The following is a 24,124-nucleotide window of genomic DNA, read 5'->3' on the forward strand; positions in this document are numbered from 1 at the left end:
GGAGCTGGGTGGTCAGCTAATGTTTGGCTGCAAGACAAATTAGGACCATTAGGAGCTATAGTAGTTCAGGTTATGGGGGCTGCTCTTCTATCACTGTGTGTGATGTTTTGTTTTTGTATGGTGTTGTTGACCTTTGCTAAGGCCATGATATTGAGATGGGTAGGAGTTGTAATGCCGGGAGAAAGTGTTCAGATGCCACTCTTGGGTGGTAAGGACGTCAGTGAAGATGAGGAGGAAATAGTGATAAAGGAGGAGCTAACACTAGCAGAGAAATACCCATGTTGAATATCTGATTCCATCATTTACTCAACACTATTGTTAACAAGGAAAATACATGGACAAAGGGGGGAAAGGAAAATGTTAATCATATATTGGAATAATGTTAAAGTATAATGCAAAAGTGAAATTATTATACTGTATTTGATGTTTGTGCAAGATACTGGCTGGTGATTCTTTCTTTCAGGACCAGTCAGAGGATGGCTGTGTCCAGAGATCCTAACAGCCTAATGGACTTGAACACTCAAAAATGGACACTTGAAAATGGAGGATGGAAATGGATGGCGGACCCTGAATGAAGACATCATGATCAGGAGTGTCGAGTGAAATATCATTAAAAGTTGATGGTGTTCAAAAGCAACAGTTCAATACATACATATGTGTCCTGAATGTTTATATAATATTGGAGTTTGTTTACTACAATGTAACCTGTATTATTGATGAATATCCTGTACTCTACGCTAGATATTTTTAGCAAGACATATTACTTTGATTTGCTATTGTTTTTTCGAGTTATCTGTAGTAGGATGAAGTGAATACATTGGGACCTCAGGTATTTTCTTTTTTTTGCGTTTTTTGAGGGACATTGGTGCTAGGCAGGGAAAGGTCCACTGGAAGGTCCGATGGGTCGACCAGCCTGACTTTGGACAGATTTTTGATTTATTTCTGAGGCTCTAAATGTATGCATTTATATGTAACATCCTATACAGTGTTCTAAACCCTTCGTCGTTTTCTGTTAATCGATTTGGAGTACCTTAGGTGGTTGCCTGGGGCAGAGGGACTGTGAGAGAATTTTCCTGTCTTGATTGATTGATGGATGTTCTAAGAAAGGAAGCTGCCAGATGGGTTTTTCGCTCTCACACTCCACAAATTTGTTGTATTGCTACGACTAAGCATGGTCAGAAGGGTATATTATAACCAATTGTCTTTGTTATTAAGTGATTTCTATTAAGCCAATTAACATTGTATGTTAAATTACTCTTCTCTCTGTCGAGACTTTGTATAGTCTCGAAGGGGGGAATATGAGGTGTCTGGAAGGTTTGAGGTGAATAGGTCACTGAGCTCCCAAAGCTGAGATATAGTGCGGTCATAATATTAACTATGTTATTATTAGATTTATTGCTTGAGAACCAGAACGTCAAGGGTCTGTTTAGAGGCCCTATGGGAGAGGAATTTTGTTTATTCCTCCAGATTGACCAGAGGATAAAATGTTTAGATTTATGACAGGACAGAGGCTGAGCAGGCACCTATAGGTTGGGATCAGAGATGGTATGTTATCTCTGTACAGCTTTAAAAGCGAATGCAGAGCGTCACTTGGCAGAGATCCCATCCGGCTCGTGTCTCTCCCAGGACATCCATGGCAAGTCTGGTTTGATGCTGATTTGTGTAATAAAACTATTATTTTAATCAAGTCAGCGTCAGCGGTCACTCCTTCATTCTTCAACACATCACACCCATCAAGAAACAAAACTACAGTAGCACTGAAGTAGTACTGGAGCAGCACTGTAGTAGCACTGTAGTAGTACTGTAGTAGTACTGTGGTAGTACAAATATAGCTTCACAATAGGGACATACAAATTAGAAAACTGTTGAAATTACAATTATTTTGGATTAAAAATAAGTTCCACTGGAAGTTTTAATACAGTAAAGCAGCACCTTCTATGCAATAAAACCATAATTCACCTTCAAATTCCAACATGAATGTGGCGCAAATGATTTCAATGTGTCATAGAAGCGAGTGTCCTGTAGTAGTACTGTAGTAGTACTGTAGTAATATTGTTGTAGTACTGTATGTGTCATAGAAGCAAGTGTCATGTGTAGAGGTGGGTGTGGAAATCCTGCACATAGAGTCCTGCAAAACAATCCTACAAGTGCACACAAAAACTACATACCACACCAGTAGAGCTGATTTAGGAGCATTCCTGTAGGGGGCGGTCAGTAAATCAAAACGCATTCTCTTGTTCTCAGTGTCATGGATGAGCCTTTTATTGGTCCACAAACAGATAATAAATAGAAAATAACATTAACTTCAAACAAAAGTTATATATTGAAAATAGTTTGCCCTTTCGGATCATAATCATCACAATATTAGCGACGACAAACAAAACAACAAAGCTCTCAACACAGGACATTCCACCACATGGTCAGCATAATTCACAACAGGAAATGCATAATGTCCCACAGATTGACCAATGTCAGGCAATTCATTCATATGAACATTTGAAAGGAGCAATAAATTCAAAGGTCCTTGGTGACAACGTTCAAGATTATCAGGTGTCTATTTTTTTCTCCTTCAAAAAGATCAGAGTCCTTGAAAATTTAAATAGTTTGTTTTTGTCAAGAGTTCATAAAGAGGTCAAAAAAAGTCTTCCCTTCACCTTTTTTCTGAGGAGCCTTCAGGGTCAACAACTAGTCCTTTAGAATCAAAATCAAAGTACCTCATAATATGAAACAAAACAAAAAGGTGTTATGATAATTAAGGTAGGGATGTTAGGGTAGTGGCAATATACTTAAGAACATAGGGGAATAGGTTTGTGGGTCAGGCTTGGCTTATCAGGTCATGTATTTCATGAGACACAGCTTTGTAATGGGCCTTTCCAATGTGCCATTCTGTGTCTTGACCTTGACGCAGTGTACATTTCCTTTTTTGTCAGGAAAGGTACCTGTGATGCATCTCATGGGCCAGGAGTTGCGGGATGAACTTTCATCAATGACCAGCTCTCTGTCTCCAGGCTTCAGGTTTCCTTTTACCGCATTCCATTTCTGTCTCTGCTGCATCAATGGAAGGTACTCCAGTGTCCAACATTTCCAAAAGAGGTCTGATATGTATTGGATCTGTCTTCATCTTCTTCTGGAATAGGTGTTTTTTACTTTGAAGAGTCCAGGTCGGATAGTGGCCATTCCTTTAATTTGAAGCAGGTGGTTATCTGTAAAAGGTTCCAGGTCTTTCACATCTTCGGATAATATCGTGATGGGACGGTCACTGACAATCCTGTCCACTTCGCACAGAGCTGTCTGGAGACTTTCCTCATGCATGGTTTGTTCCTTTGTGATTGAGTCGAGTATCTTTTTGACTATTCGGATGAGGCGCTCCCACACACTTCCGTGATTGGAACTGTAGGATTGAATGTCCATTTTATACCTTTAGTGTGAATCGAATGCTGGATCATATTAAGGTTAAGGTGAGCGAGTGTTTCGATGTTTCTTCCATCGTCTGAAACAATCGTCTTCACTTGGCCTCATCTGCAGATAAATCCTCGGCAGAAATACAGAGAGTCTGTATCCAAAAAGAAAGCCATCTCCAGCTGTACAGCTCTACTGGCAAGGCATGTAAACAAGACTCCATACCTCTTTATTTTTCTGCGGCCACTCTTAACTTCAGTGGGAGCAATGTAGTCTAAACCAGTATGGGTTAAGGGGGTCAGATCATGTGTTATATGGATTAGAGGTAGGCTGGCCATCTTGTTTCATTGCAGTACCATGCCATCGCCTGCAGAGTCTCCAATCCCGGGTTATCTTTATCGCATTTGTGTTTGCTTTGATGATCGTGTATTTTGTTCTGAGTTTGAAGAGCATTTGGATTCACCACAATGACCCACCGGGGCATGAGTGTGGTTCAAGAGTAGTATTGAGAAGTGGTTGTCATTGGGCAGAATGGCCAGATATCTGGTTTCCTCTGGCATTCACAGGTTGGCTGTTTTGTAAATAAGTCAACTCGTCTCAGAAGGATTGCTGTTGGATATAGGACATGAGTGATTCCTATGCCTCGGCAAGAACCTCCACAGACAGCTTTAGAAGAGGTAGAAAGGTCTGATTTAACAGGCGTATCCAGAGAGTAACTTGTTTTCTTCTTGAGGCTCAAGTATCTCAGAGTCCCTTTAAATTTCGAAAGCCAGGCTGCTGATCTGATCAATTTGTCCGATGATGAGAAGTGCTTAATAAAGCGAGTCAAAGGATGTTGATTGTGCAAAGCAGTGGCGAAAATCACAGCCGCTTTTTTGATCTCCGGGTCGCTGTCGGAGAGTATGAGTGTTACTTGAGGAGTCATCTGCGAGTTTGTTTCAGGTTGCATCAGGAAGTCTGGACCATTCAGCCAACGTCCTTGAAGCATTGTCTGCACGGTTGAGTGCAGTCTTTATGTGGCGCCATTGGGATTTGTGCGTCAGATCAAGAATAGTAAACACTCGGTTGGCAACATGAGTCCGAAATCTCTGGGTGTCATTTCGGATGTATTTCAAGACAGAGGTGCTGCCTGTCCAGAAGCCAGAGTCTCTGAGGGTTAACTCGAAACTGAGTTCAGCACCAACAGGATACTCCTGTGGCTAACTGACTGTTGTTTCGGAGTGACCATGAAGAAGAATCTGTCAGACTCTATGTCCAAGTGCTCTCTCTACGGGCAGCTTGCCTTTTCGAGGTCCAGATCTTTCACCTCTTTTGCTGTCTCTTCTGACAAAAAGGAGGCAATGACAGCACAACTGTTATTGGTCCATTTGGTGAGCTTAAATCCACCAGTGGTGCATTTCGATTTCGATTTTTTCTTGTAACCCCTGGACCAGACGGATTGCTTGTCTTTCATTGGGGACAGATTTGCGATACGTCATCCATGTAAAAATTTGTGTTGAGGATTTGTGTGCCATATTTCCCTTCATTGTCATCAGCCAACTGTTTCAGTGCAATATTGGCACAGCTTTGGGATGAGAGTGCTGCAAAATGATGCACCGCCTTTTGGAACTCCAACGGTTGATTGGTGTCACCACAGTGCCACCACAGGAATCTCAGGAAGTTCACATCCTCTCCAGGTTTCCTTATCTGATGGAACATTCCTTCAATATCCCCCATCACTGCTACTCGTTCCTGTCGAAATCTGAGAAGTACACTCAACAAGGTGTTCGTAAGGTCAAGGCTTTGCAGCAGCTCTGATTATAGAAAAGTACCTTGAAATGAAGAGGAACAGTCGAAGGCCACTCAGAGTGTATTTTTGTGGTAGACACCGTGGTGAGTGATATACCACAATCTTCTATCATTCCGGGGGAGCTGGTCGCTTTTGGACTCTTTCCGCATGTTCTGTCTTCAAGACATCATTCATGAAGCCGCTGTTATCTTGCCAAAATGCTCATCTTTATTAAATCTTTGGATATGATTTTGTGCTCTTTGTGCCACCATTTTTCTGTTGGGTAGGCAGATGTTATCCTGGCAGGAATGGAAGTCATCCCATAGTGGCCATCGTTCTTTGCCACTGAGTTGTTCAGCACTTCTAGGAATCTTTTGTCTTCAAATGAGTGTTCTTGTTTGTTATTATAGGCTAACAGATATCAAATATTCTGTCGGACGTTATCCGTGGTCGGTCATGCTCGTCTGGTGGTGCAGTACTGCCAAGAGGTCCGTTTGCAATCCACCCTTGGTGTGTCGGGTAGGTACTACCCCTTGCATTAACTGTTGATCACTTTCAGTGGCTCTATTGCCTTTGGGATGTTCTCACCAATCAACAGAGCGAACTCTGCTCTGATGGAGCCTAGGCCGACATCTTTCAGGTAAAGCCATCCTTTTATGTCCATCTCTGTTGGGATTCTCCCTTGACTGACAGAATGGCGTTCTGTGGGAAGACTTCTGGAAGTTCTATAAAGTTGTTACCATTTAGGCTGCACACATCCAGTCCGCACATAGTATAGGATTTCACTGGCATTTCATGGCCCATTGTTTGGACTAGGATCTCTGTTCTCTTTCCTCTGACAGACAACTGTTCCATTAGTTTCTCTGTGTAGAAGTTTGCAGTACTTCCAGGATCCAGAAACGTGTACAGTTCTATGACACAGCTACCCTTGCTTGCCTTCACCTTTACAGGAACCACTGCCAACTTGTAATCTGTGGTTCCGGCCCCTGTTTGTTCTGTAGACACCATGGTGCAATGGTGACAGGGTCGCTCTTGATGATTGTATCTTTCTTGGCTGATGCTCTGATGTTCCCTGCAGTGTCCTCGAGAATAAAGTTTTCAATATGCAAGACAGGTAAGGCGCTTTTTGCATGTTTTACTTATACAGTTTGTCCCTTAGCCAAGCAGGCAAAGCAGAATCCAGGTTTCTTTAGAAACCCAACATTCACCTTGTGGGTTATATTTGACATTGCTTGGCAAGCTCATATCGCATGATCTCCTTTATAGAAAGCACAAGGCCTGGTGAAGATTCCCTGTTGACTGTACTGGTGCCTTTTAATTTGTCTCCCGTTACCTTTGCATTGGAGATTTTGTTGGCTTCTGCATTGGCAACAACTAGAGTAACAGCAGTAACAAAGCTTTTCTTGTTGCTTGATTTCATATACAGCAAGTCTGTTTTTCATTTTCTCACCTTTGTACCTCCAGTAGAGTCTTAGATATCTCTGAAGATGGGATCTTGAATGATTTGGGCTTGTTTTTCTATAGATTTAATGGATGATGCAGTCTCCCAGGTACTGCACACCAGGCTCACTCACCTTGATGGCTGGAAGAGGGCCGATGTGAGATTACTGTTCACTGATTATTTTATTTATAAACCCTTATCAGTCCCACAACGGGGAAATTTGCAATTTCTCTGCATTTACCCATTCTAATATCTGATGTATCTAGGAGCAGTGGCTGCCATGCAGGTGCCCAGGGAGCAGTTAGGGGGTTAAATGTCTTGCTCAAGGACACATCAGCACGCTAACAGGAGGAGCCTGGGATCGAACCAGCAACCTTCTGCTTACTTGACGATCTGGCTGTCAAGCTGCAGGAGCTAGGACTCAACACGCTGCTGTGTGCCTGTATCCTGGACTTCCTCTCAGCCAGGTCCCAGGTGGTCAGGGTGGGGTGGCACATGTCCAGCTCCCTCACTCTGAACACTGCATCCCCCCAGGGCTGCATCCTCAGTCCCCTACTGTACTCCCTGTACACACATGACTGTGTGGCCAGGTCCAGCTCCAACACCATCATCAAGTTTGCTGACGACAGCATGCCAGTATGCAGGCCCTGCATACTGGTGGGCCTGATCAATGACGACGATGAGAAGGTCTACTCTGAGGAGGTGGCTGACCTGTAACTCTGGTGCCAGGACAACAGCCTCCTCCTGAACGTCAGCAAAACTAAGCTGATTGTGGACTTTAGGAGAGGATTACAACCAAGGACTCATGCACCGTTGATGATTCATGGGACTTCTGTTGACAGGGTGAGCAGCTTCAAGTACCTGGGAGTCCACATCACAGAGGATTTAACATGGACTCTACAAACAGACACTCTGGTGAGAAAGGCAAGACAGCGTCTTAACCACTTCAGGCAGCTGAAGAAATTCCGGGTCTCCCTTCTACTGTGGAGCAGTTGAGAGCATCCTGACAGGCAACATCACTGCCTGGTTTGCGAACTGTACTGTTCTGGGTTAGTGAATACTGTACTGCATACTGTATCACTGTTGTAGGTTACTGCATACTGTACTGCATACTGTATCACTGTTCTGGGTTACTGCATACTGTACTGCATACTGTATCACTGTTCTGGGTTACTGCATACTGTACTGCATACTGTCTCACTGATCTGGTTTACTGCATACTGTATCACTGTTCTGGGTTACTGCATCCTGTACTGCATACTGTATCACTGTTCTGGGTTACTGCATACTGTACTGCATACTGTATCGCTGTTCCAAGTTACTGCATACAGTACTGCATACTGTATCACTGTTCTGGGTTACTGCATACTGTACTGCATACTGTATCACTGTTCTGGGTTACTGCATACTGTACTGCATACTGTATCACTGTTCTGGGTTACTGCATACTGTACTGCATACTGTATCACTGATCTGGTTTACTGCATACTGTATCACTGTTCTGGGTTACTGCATACTGTACTGCATACTGTATCGCTGTTCCAAGTTACTGCATACTGTATCACTGTTTTGGGTTACTGCATACTGTACTGCATACTGTATCACTGTTCTGGGTTACTGCATACTGTACTGCATACTGTATAACTGTTCTGGGCTTCTGCATAGTGTACTGCGTACTGTATCACTGTTCTGGGTTACTGCATACTGTACTGCATACTGTATCACTGTTCTGGTTTACTGCATACTGTACTCGATACTGTATCAGTGTTCTGGGTTACTGCATACTGTATCACTGTTCTGGGCTACTGCATACTGTATCACTGTTCTGGGTTAGTGCATACTGTACTGCATAGTGTATAAATGTTCTGGGTTACTGCATACTGTACTTCATACTGTATCACTGTTCTGGGTTACTGCATACTGTATCACTGTTCTGGGTTACTGCATACTGTACTGCATACTGTATCACTGTTCTGGTTTACTGCATACTGTACTGCATACTGTATCGCTGTTCCGAGTTACTACATACAGTACTGCATACTGTATCACTGTTCTAGGTTAGTGCATGCTGTACTGCATACTGTATCACTGTTCTGGGTCACTGCATACTGTACTGCATACTGTATCACTGTTCTGGGTTACTGCATACTGTACTGCATACTGTATCACTGTTTTGGGTTACTGCAGACTGTACTGCGTACTGTCTCACTGATCTGGTTTACTGCATACTGTATCACTGTTCTGGGTTACTGCATACTGTATTGCATACTGTATCGCTGTTCCGAGTTACTGCATACAGTATCACTGTTCTGGGTCACTGCATACTTTACTGCATACTGTATCACTGTTCTGGGTTACTGCATACTGTACTGCATACTGTATCACTGTTCTGGGCTACTGCATACTGTACTGCATACTGTATCACTGTTCTGGGTTACTGCATACTGTACTGCATACTGTATCACTGTTCTGGTTTACTGCATACTGTACTCAATACTGTATCACTGTTCTGGGTTACTGCATACTGTACTGCATACTGTATCACTGTTCTGGGCTACTGCATACTGTATCACTGTTCTGGGTTAGTGCATACTGTACTGCATAGTGTATAAATGTTCTGGGTTACTGCATACTGTACTTCATACTGTATCACTGCTCTGGGTTACTGCATACTGTACTGCATACTGTATCACTGTTCTGGGTTACTGCATACTGTACTGCGTACTGTATCACTGTTCTGGGTTACTGCATACTGTACTGCATACTGTATCACTGTTCTGGTTTACTGCATACTGTACTCGATACTGTATCAGTGTTCTGGGTTACTGCATACTGTACTGCATACTGTATCAGTGTTCTGGGTTACTGCATACTGTACTGCATACTGTATCACTGTTCTGGGCTACTGCATACTGTATCACTGTTCTGGGTTAGTGCATACTGTACTGCATAGTGTATAAATGTTCTGGGTTACTGCATACTGTACTTCATACTGTATCACTGTTCTGGGTTACTGCATACTGTATCACTGTTCTGGGTTACTGCATACTGTACTGCATACTGTATCACTGTTCTGGTTTACTGCATACTGTACTGCATACTGTATCGCTGTTCCGAGTTACTACATACAGTACTGCATACTGTATCACTGTTCTAGGTTAGTGCATGCTGTACTGCATACTGTATCACTGTTCTGGGTCACTGCATACTGTACTGCATACTGTATCACTGTTCTGGGTTAGTGAATACTGTACTGCATACTGTATCACTGTTCTAGGTTACTGCATACTGTACTGCATACTGTATCACTGTTCTGGGTTACTGCATACTGTACTGCATACTGTATCACTGTTTTGGGTTACTGCAGACTGTACTGCGTACTGTCTCACTGTACTGTGTTACTGCATACTGTATCACTGTTCTGGGTTAGTGAATACTGTACTGCATACTGTATCACTGTTCTAGGTTACTGCATACTGTATTGCATACTGTATCACTGTTCTGGGTTACTGCATACTGTACTGCATACTGTATCACTGTTCTGGTTTACTGCATACTGTATCACTGTTCTGGGTCACTGCATACTCTACTGCATACTGTATCACTGTTCTGGGTTACTGCATACTGTACTGCATACTGTATCACTGTTCTGGGCTACTGCATACTGTACTGCATACTGTATCACTGTTCTGGGTTACTGCATACTGTACTGCATACTGTATCACTGTTCTGGTTTACTGCATACTGTACTCAATACTGTATCACTGTTCTGGGTTACTGCATACTGTACTGCATACTGTATCACTGTTCTGGGCTACTGCATACTGTATCACTGTTCTGGGTTAGTGCATACTGTACTGCATAGTGTATAAATGTTCTGGGTTACTGCATACTGTGCTTCATACTGTATCACTGCTCTGGGTTACTGCATACTGTACTGCATACTGTATCACTGTTCTGGGTTACTGCATACTGTACTGCATAGTGTATCGCTGTTCTGGTTTACTGCGTACTGCATACTGTATCGCTGCTCCGAGTTACTGCATACAGTATCACTGTTCTGGGTTAGTGCATGCTGTACTGCATACTGTATCACTGTTCTGGGTTACTGCATACTGTACTGCATACTGTATCACTGTTCTGGGCTACTGCATACTGTACTGCATACTGTATCACTGTTCTGGGTTACTGCATACTGTACTGCATACTGTATCACTGTTCTGGTTTACTGCATACTGTACTCGATACTGTATCACTGTTCTGGGTTACTGCATACTGTACTCGATACTGTATCACTGTTCTGGGTTACTGCATACTGTACTGCATACTGTATCACTGTTCTGGGCTACTGCATACTGTGTCACTGTTCTGGGTTACTGCATACTGCACTGCATAGTGTATAAATGTTCTGGGTTACTGCATACTGTACTTCATACTGTATCAATGTTCTGGGTTACTGCATACTGTACTGCATACTGTATCACTGTTCTGGGTTACTGCATACTGTACTGCAGACTGTATCACTGTTCTGGGTTAGTGCATACTGTACTGCATACTGTATCACTGTTCTGGGTTACTGCATACTGTACTCGATACTGTCTCACTGTTCTGGGTTACTGCATACTGCACTGCATACTGTATCACTGTTCTGGGCTACTGCATACTGCACTGCATACTGTATCACTGTTCTGGGTTACTGCATACTGCACTGCATACTGTATCACTGTTCTGGGTTACTGCATACTGTACTGCATACTGTCTCACTGTTCTGGGTTACTGCATACTGCACTGCATACTGTATCACTGTTCTGGGTTACTGCATACTGCACTGCATACTGTATCACTGTTCTGGGTTACTGCATACTGCACTGCATAGTGTATAAATGTTCTGGGTTACTGCATACTGTACTGCATAGTGTATAAATGTTCTGGGTTACTGCATACTGTACTTCATACTGTATCAATGTTCTGGGTTACTGCATACTGTACTGCATAGTGTATAAATGTTCTGGGTTACTGCATACTGTACTGCATACTGTATCACTGTTCTGGGTTACTTCATACTGTACTGCAGATTGTATCACTGTTCTGGGTTACTGCATACTGTACTGCATACTGTATCACTGTTCTGGGTTACTGCATACTGTATCACTGTTCTGGGTTACTGCATACTGTACTGCATACTGTATCACTGTTCTGGGTTACTGCATACTGTACTGCATACTGTATCACTGTTCTGGGTTACTGCATACTGTACTGCATACTGTATCACTGTTCTGGGTTACTGCATACTGTATCACTGTTCTGGGTCACTGCATACTCTACTGCATACTGTATCACTGTTCTGGGTTACTGCATACTGTACTGCATACTGTATCACTGTTCTGGGCTACTGCATACTGTACTGCATACTGTATCACTGTTCTGGGTTACTGCATACTGTACTGCATACTGTATCACTGTTCTGGTTTACTGCATACTGTACTCAATACTGTATCACTGTTCTGGGTTACTGCATACTGTACTGCATACTGTATCACTGTTCTGGGCTACTGCATACTGTATCACTGTTCTGGGTTAGTGCATACTGTACTGCATAGTGTATAAATGTTCTGGGTTACTGCATACTGTGCTTCATACTGTATCACTGCTCTGGGTTACTGCATACTGTACTGCATACTGTATCACTGTTCTGGGTTACTGCATACTGTACTGCATAGTGTATCGCTGTTCTGGTTTACTGCGTACTGCATACTGTATCGCTGCTCCGAGTTACTGCATACAGTATCACTGTTCTGGGTTAGTGCATGCTGTACTGCATACTGTATCACTGTTCTGGGTTACTGCATACTGTACTGCATACTGTATCACTGTTCTGGGCTACTGCATACTGTACTGCATACTGTATCACTGTTCTGGGTTACTGCATACTGTACTGCATACTGTATCACTGTTCTGGTTTACTGCATACTGTACTCGATACTGTATCACTGTTCTGGGTTACTGCATACTGTACTCGATACTGTATCACTGTTCTGGGTTACTGCATACTGTACTGCATACTGTATCACTGTTCTGGGCTACTGCATACTGTGTCACTGTTCTGGGTTACTGCATACTGCACTGCATAGTGTATAAATGTTCTGGGTTACTGCATACTGTACTTCATACTGTATCAATGTTCTGGGTTACTGCATACTGTACTGCATACTGTATCACTGTTCTGGGTTACTGCATACTGTACTGCAGACTGTATCACTGTTCTGGGTTAGTGCATACTGTACTGCATACTGTATCACTGTTCTGGGTTACTGCATACTGTACTCGATACTGTCTCACTGTTCTGGGTTACTGCATACTGCACTGCATACTGTATCACTGTTCTGGGCTACTGCATACTGCACTGCATACTGTATCACTGTTCTGGGTTACTGCATACTGCACTGCATACTGTATCACTGTTCTGGGTTACTGCATACTGTACTGCATACTGTCTCACTGTTCTGGGTTACTGCATACTGCACTGCATACTGTATCACTGTTCTGGGTTACTGCATACTGCACTGCATACTGTATCACTGTTCTGGGTTACTGCATACTGCACTGCATAGTGTATAAATGTTCTGGGTTACTGCATACTGTACTGCATAGTGTATAAATGTTCTGGGTTACTGCATACTGTACTTCATACTGTATCAATGTTCTGGGTTACTGCATACTGTACTGCATAGTGTATAAATGTTCTGGGTTACTGCATACTGTACTGCATACTGTATCACTGTTCTGGGTTACTTCATACTGTACTGCAGATTGTATCACTGTTCTGGGTTACTGCATACTGTACTGCATACTGTATCACTGTTCTGGGTTACTGCATACTGTATCACTGTTCTGGGTTACTGCATACTGTACTGCATACTGTATCACTGTTCTGGGTTACTGCATACTGTACTGCATACTGTATCACTGTTCTGGGTTACTGCATACTGTACTGCATACTGTATCACTGTTCTGGGTTACTGCATACTGTATCACTGTTCTGGGTTACTGCATAATGTACTGTATTGCTGTGCCATACTGTTGTATACTGTAATGTATATCTCCATACACACTTTATGCACTTTACTGCACATATCTGTATATACAAATAACCTATCCCATACACATAACTCTATTCCCTTCTATTTTGTACCCTCACTTTGTATTACCTTTTTGAGTCTTATTACATTTTATTTTTATTGTATTTATATTATTCTATTCATAACTGCATTAGGTTTTAGGAATCAGTTCCAGTAAGTTGCTCGGTAGGAATAAGTTTAGCTATTATTTTCAGTTTAGTAAATATTGTGCATAATCTCCAGGTGCGTTGTAAAGACATTTCACTGCATATGTATGAAAGTATGTATATGTATGAAAGCATGTATATGTATGAAAGTATGTATATGTATGATGGTATGCATATGTATGAAAGTATGTTTATGTATGAAAGTATCTTTATATACGAAAGTATGCATATGTATGAAAGTATGTATATGTATGAAAGTATGTATATGTATGTGATGAATAAACCTCTTGAAACTTGAATCTTGATAGGCATTGTTAAATATAATGATGCATGTTTATGAAATATTTCTGGTAATACATATACAATAATCAAGCAGGGATGGTGGGATGCAGCTGTTGATTGACATGCAAGGAGCAGAGTTGGACACCATCAGTATGATTCAGAGTAGTTCTGTAACTTACTACAATTACATTTAACTGTCTGTCATCGTTTCTGTCATAGTATTACTCATTCTGTCAAACTCAACACATATTTGAAATCACTGGGAATCATATTGAATCCTGGGAAGCGTCCAGTGGCAGAAGCATACGAAGGACATGGATTCTATCCCAAAGACACCCTAACTAAAATGTTTGTCAATTAAACAATGGACTCATTATTATTAATTATTATTATTATTATTATAATAATAATAATAATATAGTCTTTATTATTATTGTTTTTATTATTATTGTTGTTGTTATTATTATTATTATTATTATTATTATTATTATTATTACATATCTGAATGATGTGCTTTGACAATACTGTGTTTAATTATGATAATGCTAATAAAGCCCTATTGAATAAAAAAATTGAGAGCAAGAGACAGGAGAGTGAGACAGGGAGTTACCTGGAATCGTTTCCAACATGGAGTTGATGTGAACCAAAGCAGCGTTGTTCAAAGCAGGGCAGATCTTCAGACAGGGAGAGACAGACAGGTGAGACAGACTGATCTAAAGACAGGGTGAGACAGACATATGAGACAGACAGGGAGAGACAAACAGGTGAGACAGACAGACAGGGTTGAGCTGTCAACCTGTTGGTTGAGCAGGAAACGCATTCCTGTCGTCAGGAACGTCGCCAGGAAGTCGTACACCCTCCTGCCAAAAGGAGAAAAATATTACCACGCCGAGCACGCTGAACACGCTAAACACGCTAAGCACGCTGAGCACGCTGAGCACGCTAAACACGCTAAGCACGCTGAGCACGCTGAGCACGCTGAGCACGCTAAACACGCTAAGCACGCTGAGCACGCTGAGCACGCTGAGCACGCGGAACAGGCTGAACACGCTGAACAGGCTAAACACGCTGAACACGCTGAACACGCTGAACACACTGAACACACTGAACACACTAAAAAACTTCAATACGCTGAAAACGCTGAACAATCAAAGCACACTAAACACGCGGAACACACGAAACACACGAAACACGCTAAACACCGAAACATGCTAAACCCACTAAACATGCTAAACACGCTAAACACGCTAAACACACTAAACACGCTAAACACGCTGAACACGCTAAACACACTAAACACGCTAAACACACTTAACACACTTAACACACTTAACACGCTGAACACGCTGAACAGGCTGAACAGGCTAAACACGCTAAACACGCTAAACACGCTGAACACGCTGAACAGGCTAAACACGCTGAACACGCTGAACAGGCTAAACACGCTGAACACGCTGAACACGCTGAACAGGCTGAACACGCTGAACAGGCTAAACACGCTGAACACGCTAAACACGCTGAACACGCGAAACACGCTGAACACGCTGAACAGGCTGAACACGCTGAACAGGCTAAACACGCTGAACACGCTAAACCCGCTGAACACGCTGAACACGCTGAACACACTGAACACACTAAAAAATTTCAATACGCTGAAAACGCTGAACAATCAAAGCACACTAAACACGCGGAACACACGAAGCACACGAAACACGCTAAACACCGAAACATGCTAAACCCACTAAACATGCTAAACACGCTAAACACGCTAAACACACTAAACACACTAAACACGCTGAACACGCTAAACACGCTAAACACGCTAAACACGCTAAACACGCTTAACACGCTTAACACACTAAACACGCTGAAGACGCTGAACACGGCAGGTGGGCTGCCATGGTGACGGGGCAGGGCTCACCCCAGCGTGCCGCTGAACTGCGCCCTCATCTTGTCGATCCGGGCGTCGCAGGTGACGTTGCTGATCTTCAGGCGTCCGGCTTCATCACGGACCAGAACCAGAATTGTGTTGATGTTGACGCCCTCGGCCGACGCATTGATGTTCCCCATGTCATAGCTGATACAGATCAATATGCTAGTCATACTAGTTATAACACTAGTCATAGTAGTAAAAACACTAGTCTTACTAGTTATAACACTCTTCATACTAGTAATAACACTCGTCATACTAGTTATAACACCAGTCATACTAGTTATAACACTTGTCATACTAGTTATAACACTAGTCATAGTAGTAAAAACACTAGTCTTACTAGTTATAACACTCTTCATACTAGTAATAACACTCGTCATACTAGTTATAACACCAGTCATACTAGTTATAACACTCGTCATACTAGTTATAACACTAGTCTTACTAGTTATAACACTCATCATACTAATAATAACACTCGTCATACTAGTTATAACACCAGTCATACTAGTTATAACACTCGTCATACTAGTTATAACACTAGTCTTACTAGTTATAACACTCATCATACTAATAATAACACTCGTCATACTAGTTATAACACCAGTCATACTAGTTATAACACTCGTCATGCTAGTTATAATGATAGTCATGCTAGTTATAACACCAGTCATACTAGTTTTAACACTATTCATACTAGTTATAACACTCATCATACTAGTTATAACACTAGTCATGCTAGTTATAACACCAGCCATACTAGTTAAAACACTGGTCATACTAGTTTTAACACCAGTCATACTGGTTATAACACCAGTCATAGTGGTTATAACACTCGTCATACTAGTTATAACACTCGTCATACTAGTTATAACACTCGTCATACCAGTAATAACACTATTCATACTAGTTATAACGCTCATCATACTAGTTATAACACTCGTCATACTAGTTATAACACTAGTCATGCTAGTTATAACACCAGTCACACTAGTTATAACACCAGTCATACTAGTTATAACACCAGTCATTTACATTTACATTTACATTTACATTTAGTCATTGATCAGACGCTTTTATCCAAAGCCACTTACAATTATTCAAAGACCGACGGACGCAGCCATCAGGAGCAATGAGGGGTTAAGTGTCTTGCTCAAGGACACTACAGCATGCTAGCAGGAGGAGCCTGGGATCCAACCAGCAACCTTTACATGACTAGATGACCAGCTCTACCCCCTGAGCTACCATCCCCCCCACTTGTTGTACAAGTTATAAAAGTAGTCATACGAGTTATACCCTGAGTCATACCAGTTATTACACTAGTCATAATAGTCACACAAGTAATAACACTAGTCATACTACTTATAAGACTAGTCATATGAGTTATACTAATTATAAAACTGGTCATACCAGTTATAACACTATTCATACTAGGTATACAATTTATAACACTAGTCATACTAGTTATGACACTAGTCATACTAGCCATACTAGTTATAACACTAGTCATACTGGTTATGACACTAATCATACTAGTTATGAAACTAGTAATACTATTTATAACACTAGTTATATAAGTTATAACACTTGTTGTACAAGTTATAAAAGTAGTCATACTAGTTATACCACTAGTCATACTAGCCATACAAGTTATGACACTAGTAATACTATCACTAGTCATAGAAGTTTTACTAATTATAAAACTGGTCATACCAGTTATAACACTAGCCATACTATTCATTATACCACTAGTCATACTAGTTATATCACAAGTCATACTAGTCATAACACTAGTTATACTAGTTATACCACTTATTGTACAGTTATAGAAGTAGTCATACTAGTTATACCACTTGTCATACGAGTTGTAAAACTAGACATACTAGTTACAGAAATAATGTAGTAAGCACAAGTAACATGTATTAACCACTAGTAAGGTGTAGTAAGCACTAGTTACATGTAATTAGCACCAGTAAGGTGTTCTAAGCACTAGTAAGCACTAGATAGGTGTAGTAAGAACTAGTGTATGTAGTAAGCATGTAGTAAGCAATAGTAAGGCGTAGGAAGCATTAGTCAGGCGAAGTAAGCACTAGTAGGGTATAGTAAGCAAGATTAAGGTGTAGTAAGAACTAGTAACGTGTAATCAGAACCAGTAAGGTGTAGTAAGCACCAGTAAGGTGTAGTAAGAACTAGAAAGGTGTAGTAAGCACTAGTAAGGTGTAGTCATGTAAACTCACAAGAACCAGTAGAGGATCCTCCGGTGGAAGCTGAGGCTGATGGAGGAATTCTGCACCTCGAACAGAAGACCAACATCAGGCTGGAAACGCAGGTCGGCATGGGACAGGTGGAGCTGAGTGACCTTCACACTGAGAGGTGGAGGAGAGATCTACGTCAGATGGTTTAGTGGTATATAGCTAGATCTACGTCAGATGGTGTAGTGGTATATAACTAGATCTACCTTGGATGGTGTAGTGGTATATAACTTGATCTACGTCAGATGGTGTAGTGGTATATAACTAGATCTACGTCAGATGGTGTAGTGGTATATAACTAGATCTACCTCGGATGGTGTAGTGGTATATAACTAGATCTACGTCAGATGGTATAGTGGTATAAAAGTAGATCTACGTCAGATGATGAAGTGGTATATAACTAGTTCTACGTCAGATGGTGTCGTGGTATATAACTAGATCTACGTCAGATGGTGTAGTGGTATATAACTAGATCTACGTCAGATAGTCTAGTGGTATATAACTAGATCTACGTCAGATGGTATAGTGGTATAAAAGTAGATCTACGTCAGATGATGAAGTGGTATATAACTAGTTCTACGTCAGATGGTGTCGTGGTATATAACTAGATCTACGTCAGATGGTGTAGTGGTATATAACTAGATCTACGTCAGATAGTCTAGTGGTATATAACTAGATCTACGTCAGATGGTGTAGTGGTATATAACTAGATCTACGTCAGATGGTGTAGTGCTCTCTAACTATCTACGTCAGATGGTGTAGTGGTATATAACTAGCTGGCGGGTGATGTGGTAAATAACTAGCTGACGGGTGGTGGAGTGGTATATAACTAGGTGGAGGGTGGTATATAACTAGGTGGAGGGTGGTGTAGCTCACTTGCTGATGGTGTACTTGAAACGTCCTTCCTTTCCGTGCATCTCTGGCATTGAAATGTTACTGAGCTCCTCCTCCACGAACCTCAGGGTCTCATGCTTCACTGCAAATAACACATGTGAGAGGGGTGGAGAAGGTGGTGTTTAACAATGGGTAGGGTGGTGTATAAGTTGGTGTTTAACTATGTATAGGGTGGTGTATAAGGTGGTGTTTAACTAGGTGTAAGGTGGTGTATGAGGTGGCGTTTAACTAGGTGTAGGGTGGTGTATAAGGTGGTGATTAACTAGGTGTAGGGTGGTGTAAAAGGTGGTGTTTTGTTGCATAACTCGGTGGAGGATGGTATAAACGGGTGGTGTTAACAGCTCCTACACATCTCCAGTCCTCTAGCTGTGATGCGGATCTTGCAGCCAGGCGGTTCGGCGGCCATGTTGCGAGCCAGCAGAGGAAACAGGAAGAGGAGGAGCCACAGACAGGAAGTCATCCTGGAGCTACAGCCTGAGAAGAAGGACAGAAGAAGAACTCAAGGCTGCTCCACCACCACGCCACACCCACAGCCCCTCCCCCTCCATGCAGACTCCTCCTCATTTTGACTCCGCCCCCCTACAAGCGGACCCCTCTTCCTCTGTGTTGACTCCTCCCCCTCCACATAGACTCCTCCTCCATGTTGACTCCCTCCCTCCCTCTCTCCCTCCCTCCCTTCCTCCCTTCCTCTCTTCCTTCCTCCCTCCCTTCCTCCCTCCCTCCCTACCTCCCTTCCTCCCTTCCTTTCTTCCTTCCTCCCTCACTCCCTCCCTCCCTCCCTCTCTCCCTCCCTCCCTCCCTTCCTCCCTCCCTCCCTCCCTCCCTTCCTCCCTTCCTCTCTTCCTCCCTCCCTCCCTTCCTCCCTCCCTTCCTCTCTTCCTTCCTCCCTCACTCCCTCGCTCCCTCCCTCTCTACCTCCCTCCCTCCCTTCCTCCCTCCCTCCCTTCCTCCCTTCCTCTCTTCCTCCCTCCCTCGCTCCCTCCCTCCCTTCCTCCCTCTCTCCCTCCCTCCCTCCCTCCCTTCCTCTCTTCCTTCCTCCCTCGCTCCCTCCCTCTCTCCCTCCCTCCCTCCCTTCCTCCCTCTCTCCCTCCCTCCCTCCCTTCCTCTCTTCCTTCCTCCCTCGCTCCCTCCCTCCCTTCCTCTCTTCCTCCCTCCCTCGCTCCCTCCCTCTCTCCCTCCCTCCCTCTCTCCCTCCCTCCCTTCCTTCCTTCCTCCCTCTCTCCCTCCCTCCCTCCCTTCCTCTCTTCCTTCCTCCCTCGCTCCCTCCCTCTCTCCCTCCCTCCCTCCCTTCCTCCCTCTCTCCCTCCCTCCCTCCCTTCCTCTCTTCCTTCCTCCCTCCCTCCCTTCCTCCCTTCCTCTCTTCCTCCCTCCCTCGCTCCCTCCCTCTCTCCCTCCCTCCCTCTCTCCCTCCCTTCCTCCCTTCCTCTCTTCCTCCCTCCCTCGCTCCCTCCCTCTCTCCCTCCCTCCCTCCCTTCCTCCCTCCCTTCCTCTCTTCCTTCCTCCCTCGCTCCCTCCCTCCCTCCCTCTCTTCCTCCCTCCCTCCCTCCCTCCCTCCCTCCCTTCCTCTCTTCCTTCCTCCCTCGCTCCCTCCCTCCCTTCCTTCCTCCCTCCCTCCCTTCCTCTCTTCCTTCCTTCCTCCCTCCCTCCCTCCCTTCCTCCCTCCCTCTCTCCCTTCCTCCCTCCCTCCCTCGCTCCCTCCCTCTCTCCCTTCCTCTCTCCCTTCTTCTTATTCTTTCTTATGAACTAAACATCTTTTAACCCTCAGAGAGACAGACAGTCTCATTCCATTAACAACTGTACTACACGCACTCTACCTGTCTCTCTCTCTCTCTCTCTGTCTTGTCACTCTCTCTCTCTCTGCCTGTCTCTCTCTCTGCCTGTCTCTCTCACACATACAGCCATGTTACTCACTGTGCACCGCTGCCTTCAGTGCTGGTGTTTACTCCAGTTTGTTCTTCTCCGTATTCCTGGACCTGTCTCCCTCCCTGTCTGTCTTTTCTGTGTCCCTGCCTGTCTGTCCCTCTGTGTCGCTCTCTCTCCTCTTTTCTTTTTATGCCAGTTTGGCAGAAGGAGGTGTAACCTTCCAGTCCTCCCTCCTCCTGAGTGTGTGTGTGGTCAAAAGTCTCCCCTCCCCCGCACTAATTCTACACTGAATGTTTATGTGTCTAACTGTCTGTCTCTCCTTCTCTATGTGTCTGTCTCTCTGTCGGCCTGTCTGTTTGCTTGTCTCTCTGTCGGCCTGTCTGTTTGCTTGTCTCTCTGTCGGCCTGTCTGTTTGCTTGTCTCTCTGTCGGCCTGTCTGTTTGCTTGTCTCTCTGTCGGCCTGTCTGTTTGCTTGTCTCTCTGTCTTTGTGTCATGACTGGAAGTTGTTTTTTCCTCAGAACGTACTAAAAAATAAAACTTTCCCAGAATGCACTCTGACAACTAATAACCAGATAACTAGTGTGTGTGTGTGTGTGTGTGTGTGGCTCCGCCCACTTGGCCCACCAGCCCACATGGGCGGAGCTAAGTGATACTACAGGCCAGTGATTGGTTTTTCACAATTATCACAAAATTCCAACACAACTCCGACTCCTCCACCTCCATGTAGCCCCTCCCACCTGCATGTAACCCCTCCCACCCCATGTAGCCCCTCCCACCCCCTGTAGCCACTCCCACCCCCATGTAGCCCCTCCCACTCGGTTGAAGTCAGATTGCTGACCGTGCAGACCGGGAATTGCCTGACATCACAGCTTAGGTACCAACAGAAAGGAGACAGGGCCCCAAACTTATCCCTGTTATTTAGCCTTAAGCTTAACCACACCCTATCCTTAACCACACCCTCACCTTAACCACACCCTCACCTTGACCACACCCCCACCTTGACCACACCCTAACCTCAACAAATTCCAAATGTGGAGCCTGAACCACCAATTACACGCTGACTTCAAACAGTTGAGTTCAATGAAGGATGAACTGTCCTCCACCCTTTTCATGTCCCAGTTCAGAGAAATGTGGAGTTGGTTTTCCCCTACCTCAGCTCCACCGCAGACACCACCCAGAACATCAGGATCTGCACCCTCCATCCCTAACACTAAAGATTCTTCTAATACTTTGGAAAGTTCTGGACTGAGGAGGGAAAACAACCCAGTGATGTTCTCAACACCTAGACCTACAAAACCATAGTAAACTTACCAACCCTACTAAGCCCAATAAGTACTACAAGTACCACAAGTACCACAAGTACCACAAGTACCAGAGGCCCTGGTGAATGGTGATGTCAGAGCTCAGTGCACAGTTCTCTGTCTCTAGCTCTGGGGACCCGAGGAAGTTCAGATATGACCAAGCGAAGCCTTCAGCGACGCAAAGAGACGAGAGGAGGAGCCTGGAGCAGGAGCCTGGAGCAGGGGCCTGGAGCAGGAGTCTGGAACAGGAGCCTGGAGCAGGAGCCTGGAACAGGAGCCTGGAGCAGGAGCCTGGAGCAGGAGCCTGGTGCAGGAGCCTGGAGCAGGAGCCTGGAACAGGAGCCTGGAGCAGGAGCCTGGTGCAGGAGCCTGGAGCAGGAGCCTGGAACAGGAGCCTGGAGCAGGAGCCTGGAGCAGGAGCCTGGAGCAGGAGCCTGGAGCAGGAGCCTGGTGCAGGAGCCTGGAGCAGGAGCCTGGAACAGGAGCCTGGAGCAGGAGCCTGGTGCAGGAGCCTGGAGCAGGAGCCTGGAACAGGAGCCTGGAGCAGGAGCCTGGAGCAGGAGCCTGCTCACGTGGCCTCTTCCTGTCAGAGTCATGGCAGCAAATGAGGGAGGAAAGGAGAGGAATGCAAACAGGAGGGTGCTGGGGTGTGTGTGTGCGTGTGTGTGTGCGCAGGACTTGGTTGGTTTTGGTGTATTTGATGTAAGGTCGGTATTATATCGTAGCCTCCAAGCAGCGGAAAAGGCCCCTGAGCCGCCCTGCAGTCACAGAAGACCACCCGGACCCCACAGAGCAAACCCCACGCCCGCCCCCGAGCAGCATAAATCAGTCCCCCAGAGCAAACCCAGAGCAAACCCAGCCGACAGGGGGTCCAACCACACCATCCACACCATCTACACTATCCACACCCCCACACCATCCACACCATCTACACCCCCACACCATCCACACCATCTACACCCCCACACCATCCACACCCCCACACCATCCACACCATCCACACCATCCAGGCCCCCACACCATCCACACCATCCATACCCCCACACCATCCACGCCCCCACACCATCCACACCATCCAGGCCCCCACACCATCCACACCATCTACACTATCCACACCCCCACACCATCCACACCATCTACACCCCCACACCATCCACACCCCCACACCATCCACACCATCCACACCATCCAGGCCCCCACACCATCCACACCATCCATACCCCCACACCATCCACGCCCCCACACCATCCACACCATCCAGGCCCCCACACCATCCACACCATCCACACCATCCACACCCCGACACCATCCACACCATCCACACCATCCACGCCCCCACACCATCCACACCATCCCGCAAACCCTAGGCCTGTCGTATGGTGTATGTACTGAGTATGAGTTTTGGCACCGGAAGAGACAGGCGCAGCACGGCCAGATCAACCCAGGGGTGCAGCAGGCCAGGCGGGGCCCACTCGGAGTCCCCCCCCTGGACCCACAGCCACCCCACAGACACGGGGGCAGAGCGGCCGTAGGGCTAGACTTGTAGGGCACTGAAGTTGCAGACACAATCCATAAGCACAATGATCCTTGAGTATGTTGTACACGGTGTACGTGCTGTGCTGGTGTTTTTCCTTGTATGTGAGTTTTCACACATTTTTTGGAGTTTTGTCTGCGTGGTCACCTGTTAATAAATGGACTCAACTTA

General features: G+C 44.7%; 1 protein-coding gene across 1 annotated transcript in view; it reads right to left on the reverse strand.

Annotated features, from left to right (window-relative positions):
• pltp (phospholipid transfer protein) overlaps positions 1-21,600 on the reverse strand; it is a 49,404-nt gene extending 27,804 nt beyond the window's left edge. Inside the window, exons 1-7 of the mRNA XM_080000397.1 lie at positions 21,166-21,600; positions 19,603-19,728; positions 19,237-19,336; positions 18,346-18,474; positions 16,097-16,252; positions 14,972-15,035; positions 14,786-14,849 (exon numbers count right to left, since the gene is read on the reverse strand). Coding sequence (XP_079856523.1) covers positions 14,786-14,849; positions 14,972-15,035; positions 16,097-16,252; positions 18,346-18,474; positions 19,237-19,336; positions 19,603-19,714 — 625 coding nt within the window. The 5' untranslated portion in view covers positions 19,715-19,728; positions 21,166-21,600. The remainder of the gene's footprint in view (positions 1-14,785; positions 14,850-14,971; positions 15,036-16,096; positions 16,253-18,345; positions 18,475-19,236; positions 19,337-19,602; positions 19,729-21,165) is intronic.
• Positions 21,601-24,124: the final 2,524 nt, after the last annotated feature.

Source organism: Zeus faber (assembly GCF_960531495.2).
Source record: "Zeus faber genome assembly, chromosome: 5".
Lineage (NCBI taxonomy): Eukaryota > Metazoa > Chordata > Actinopteri > Zeiformes > Zeidae > Zeus > Zeus faber.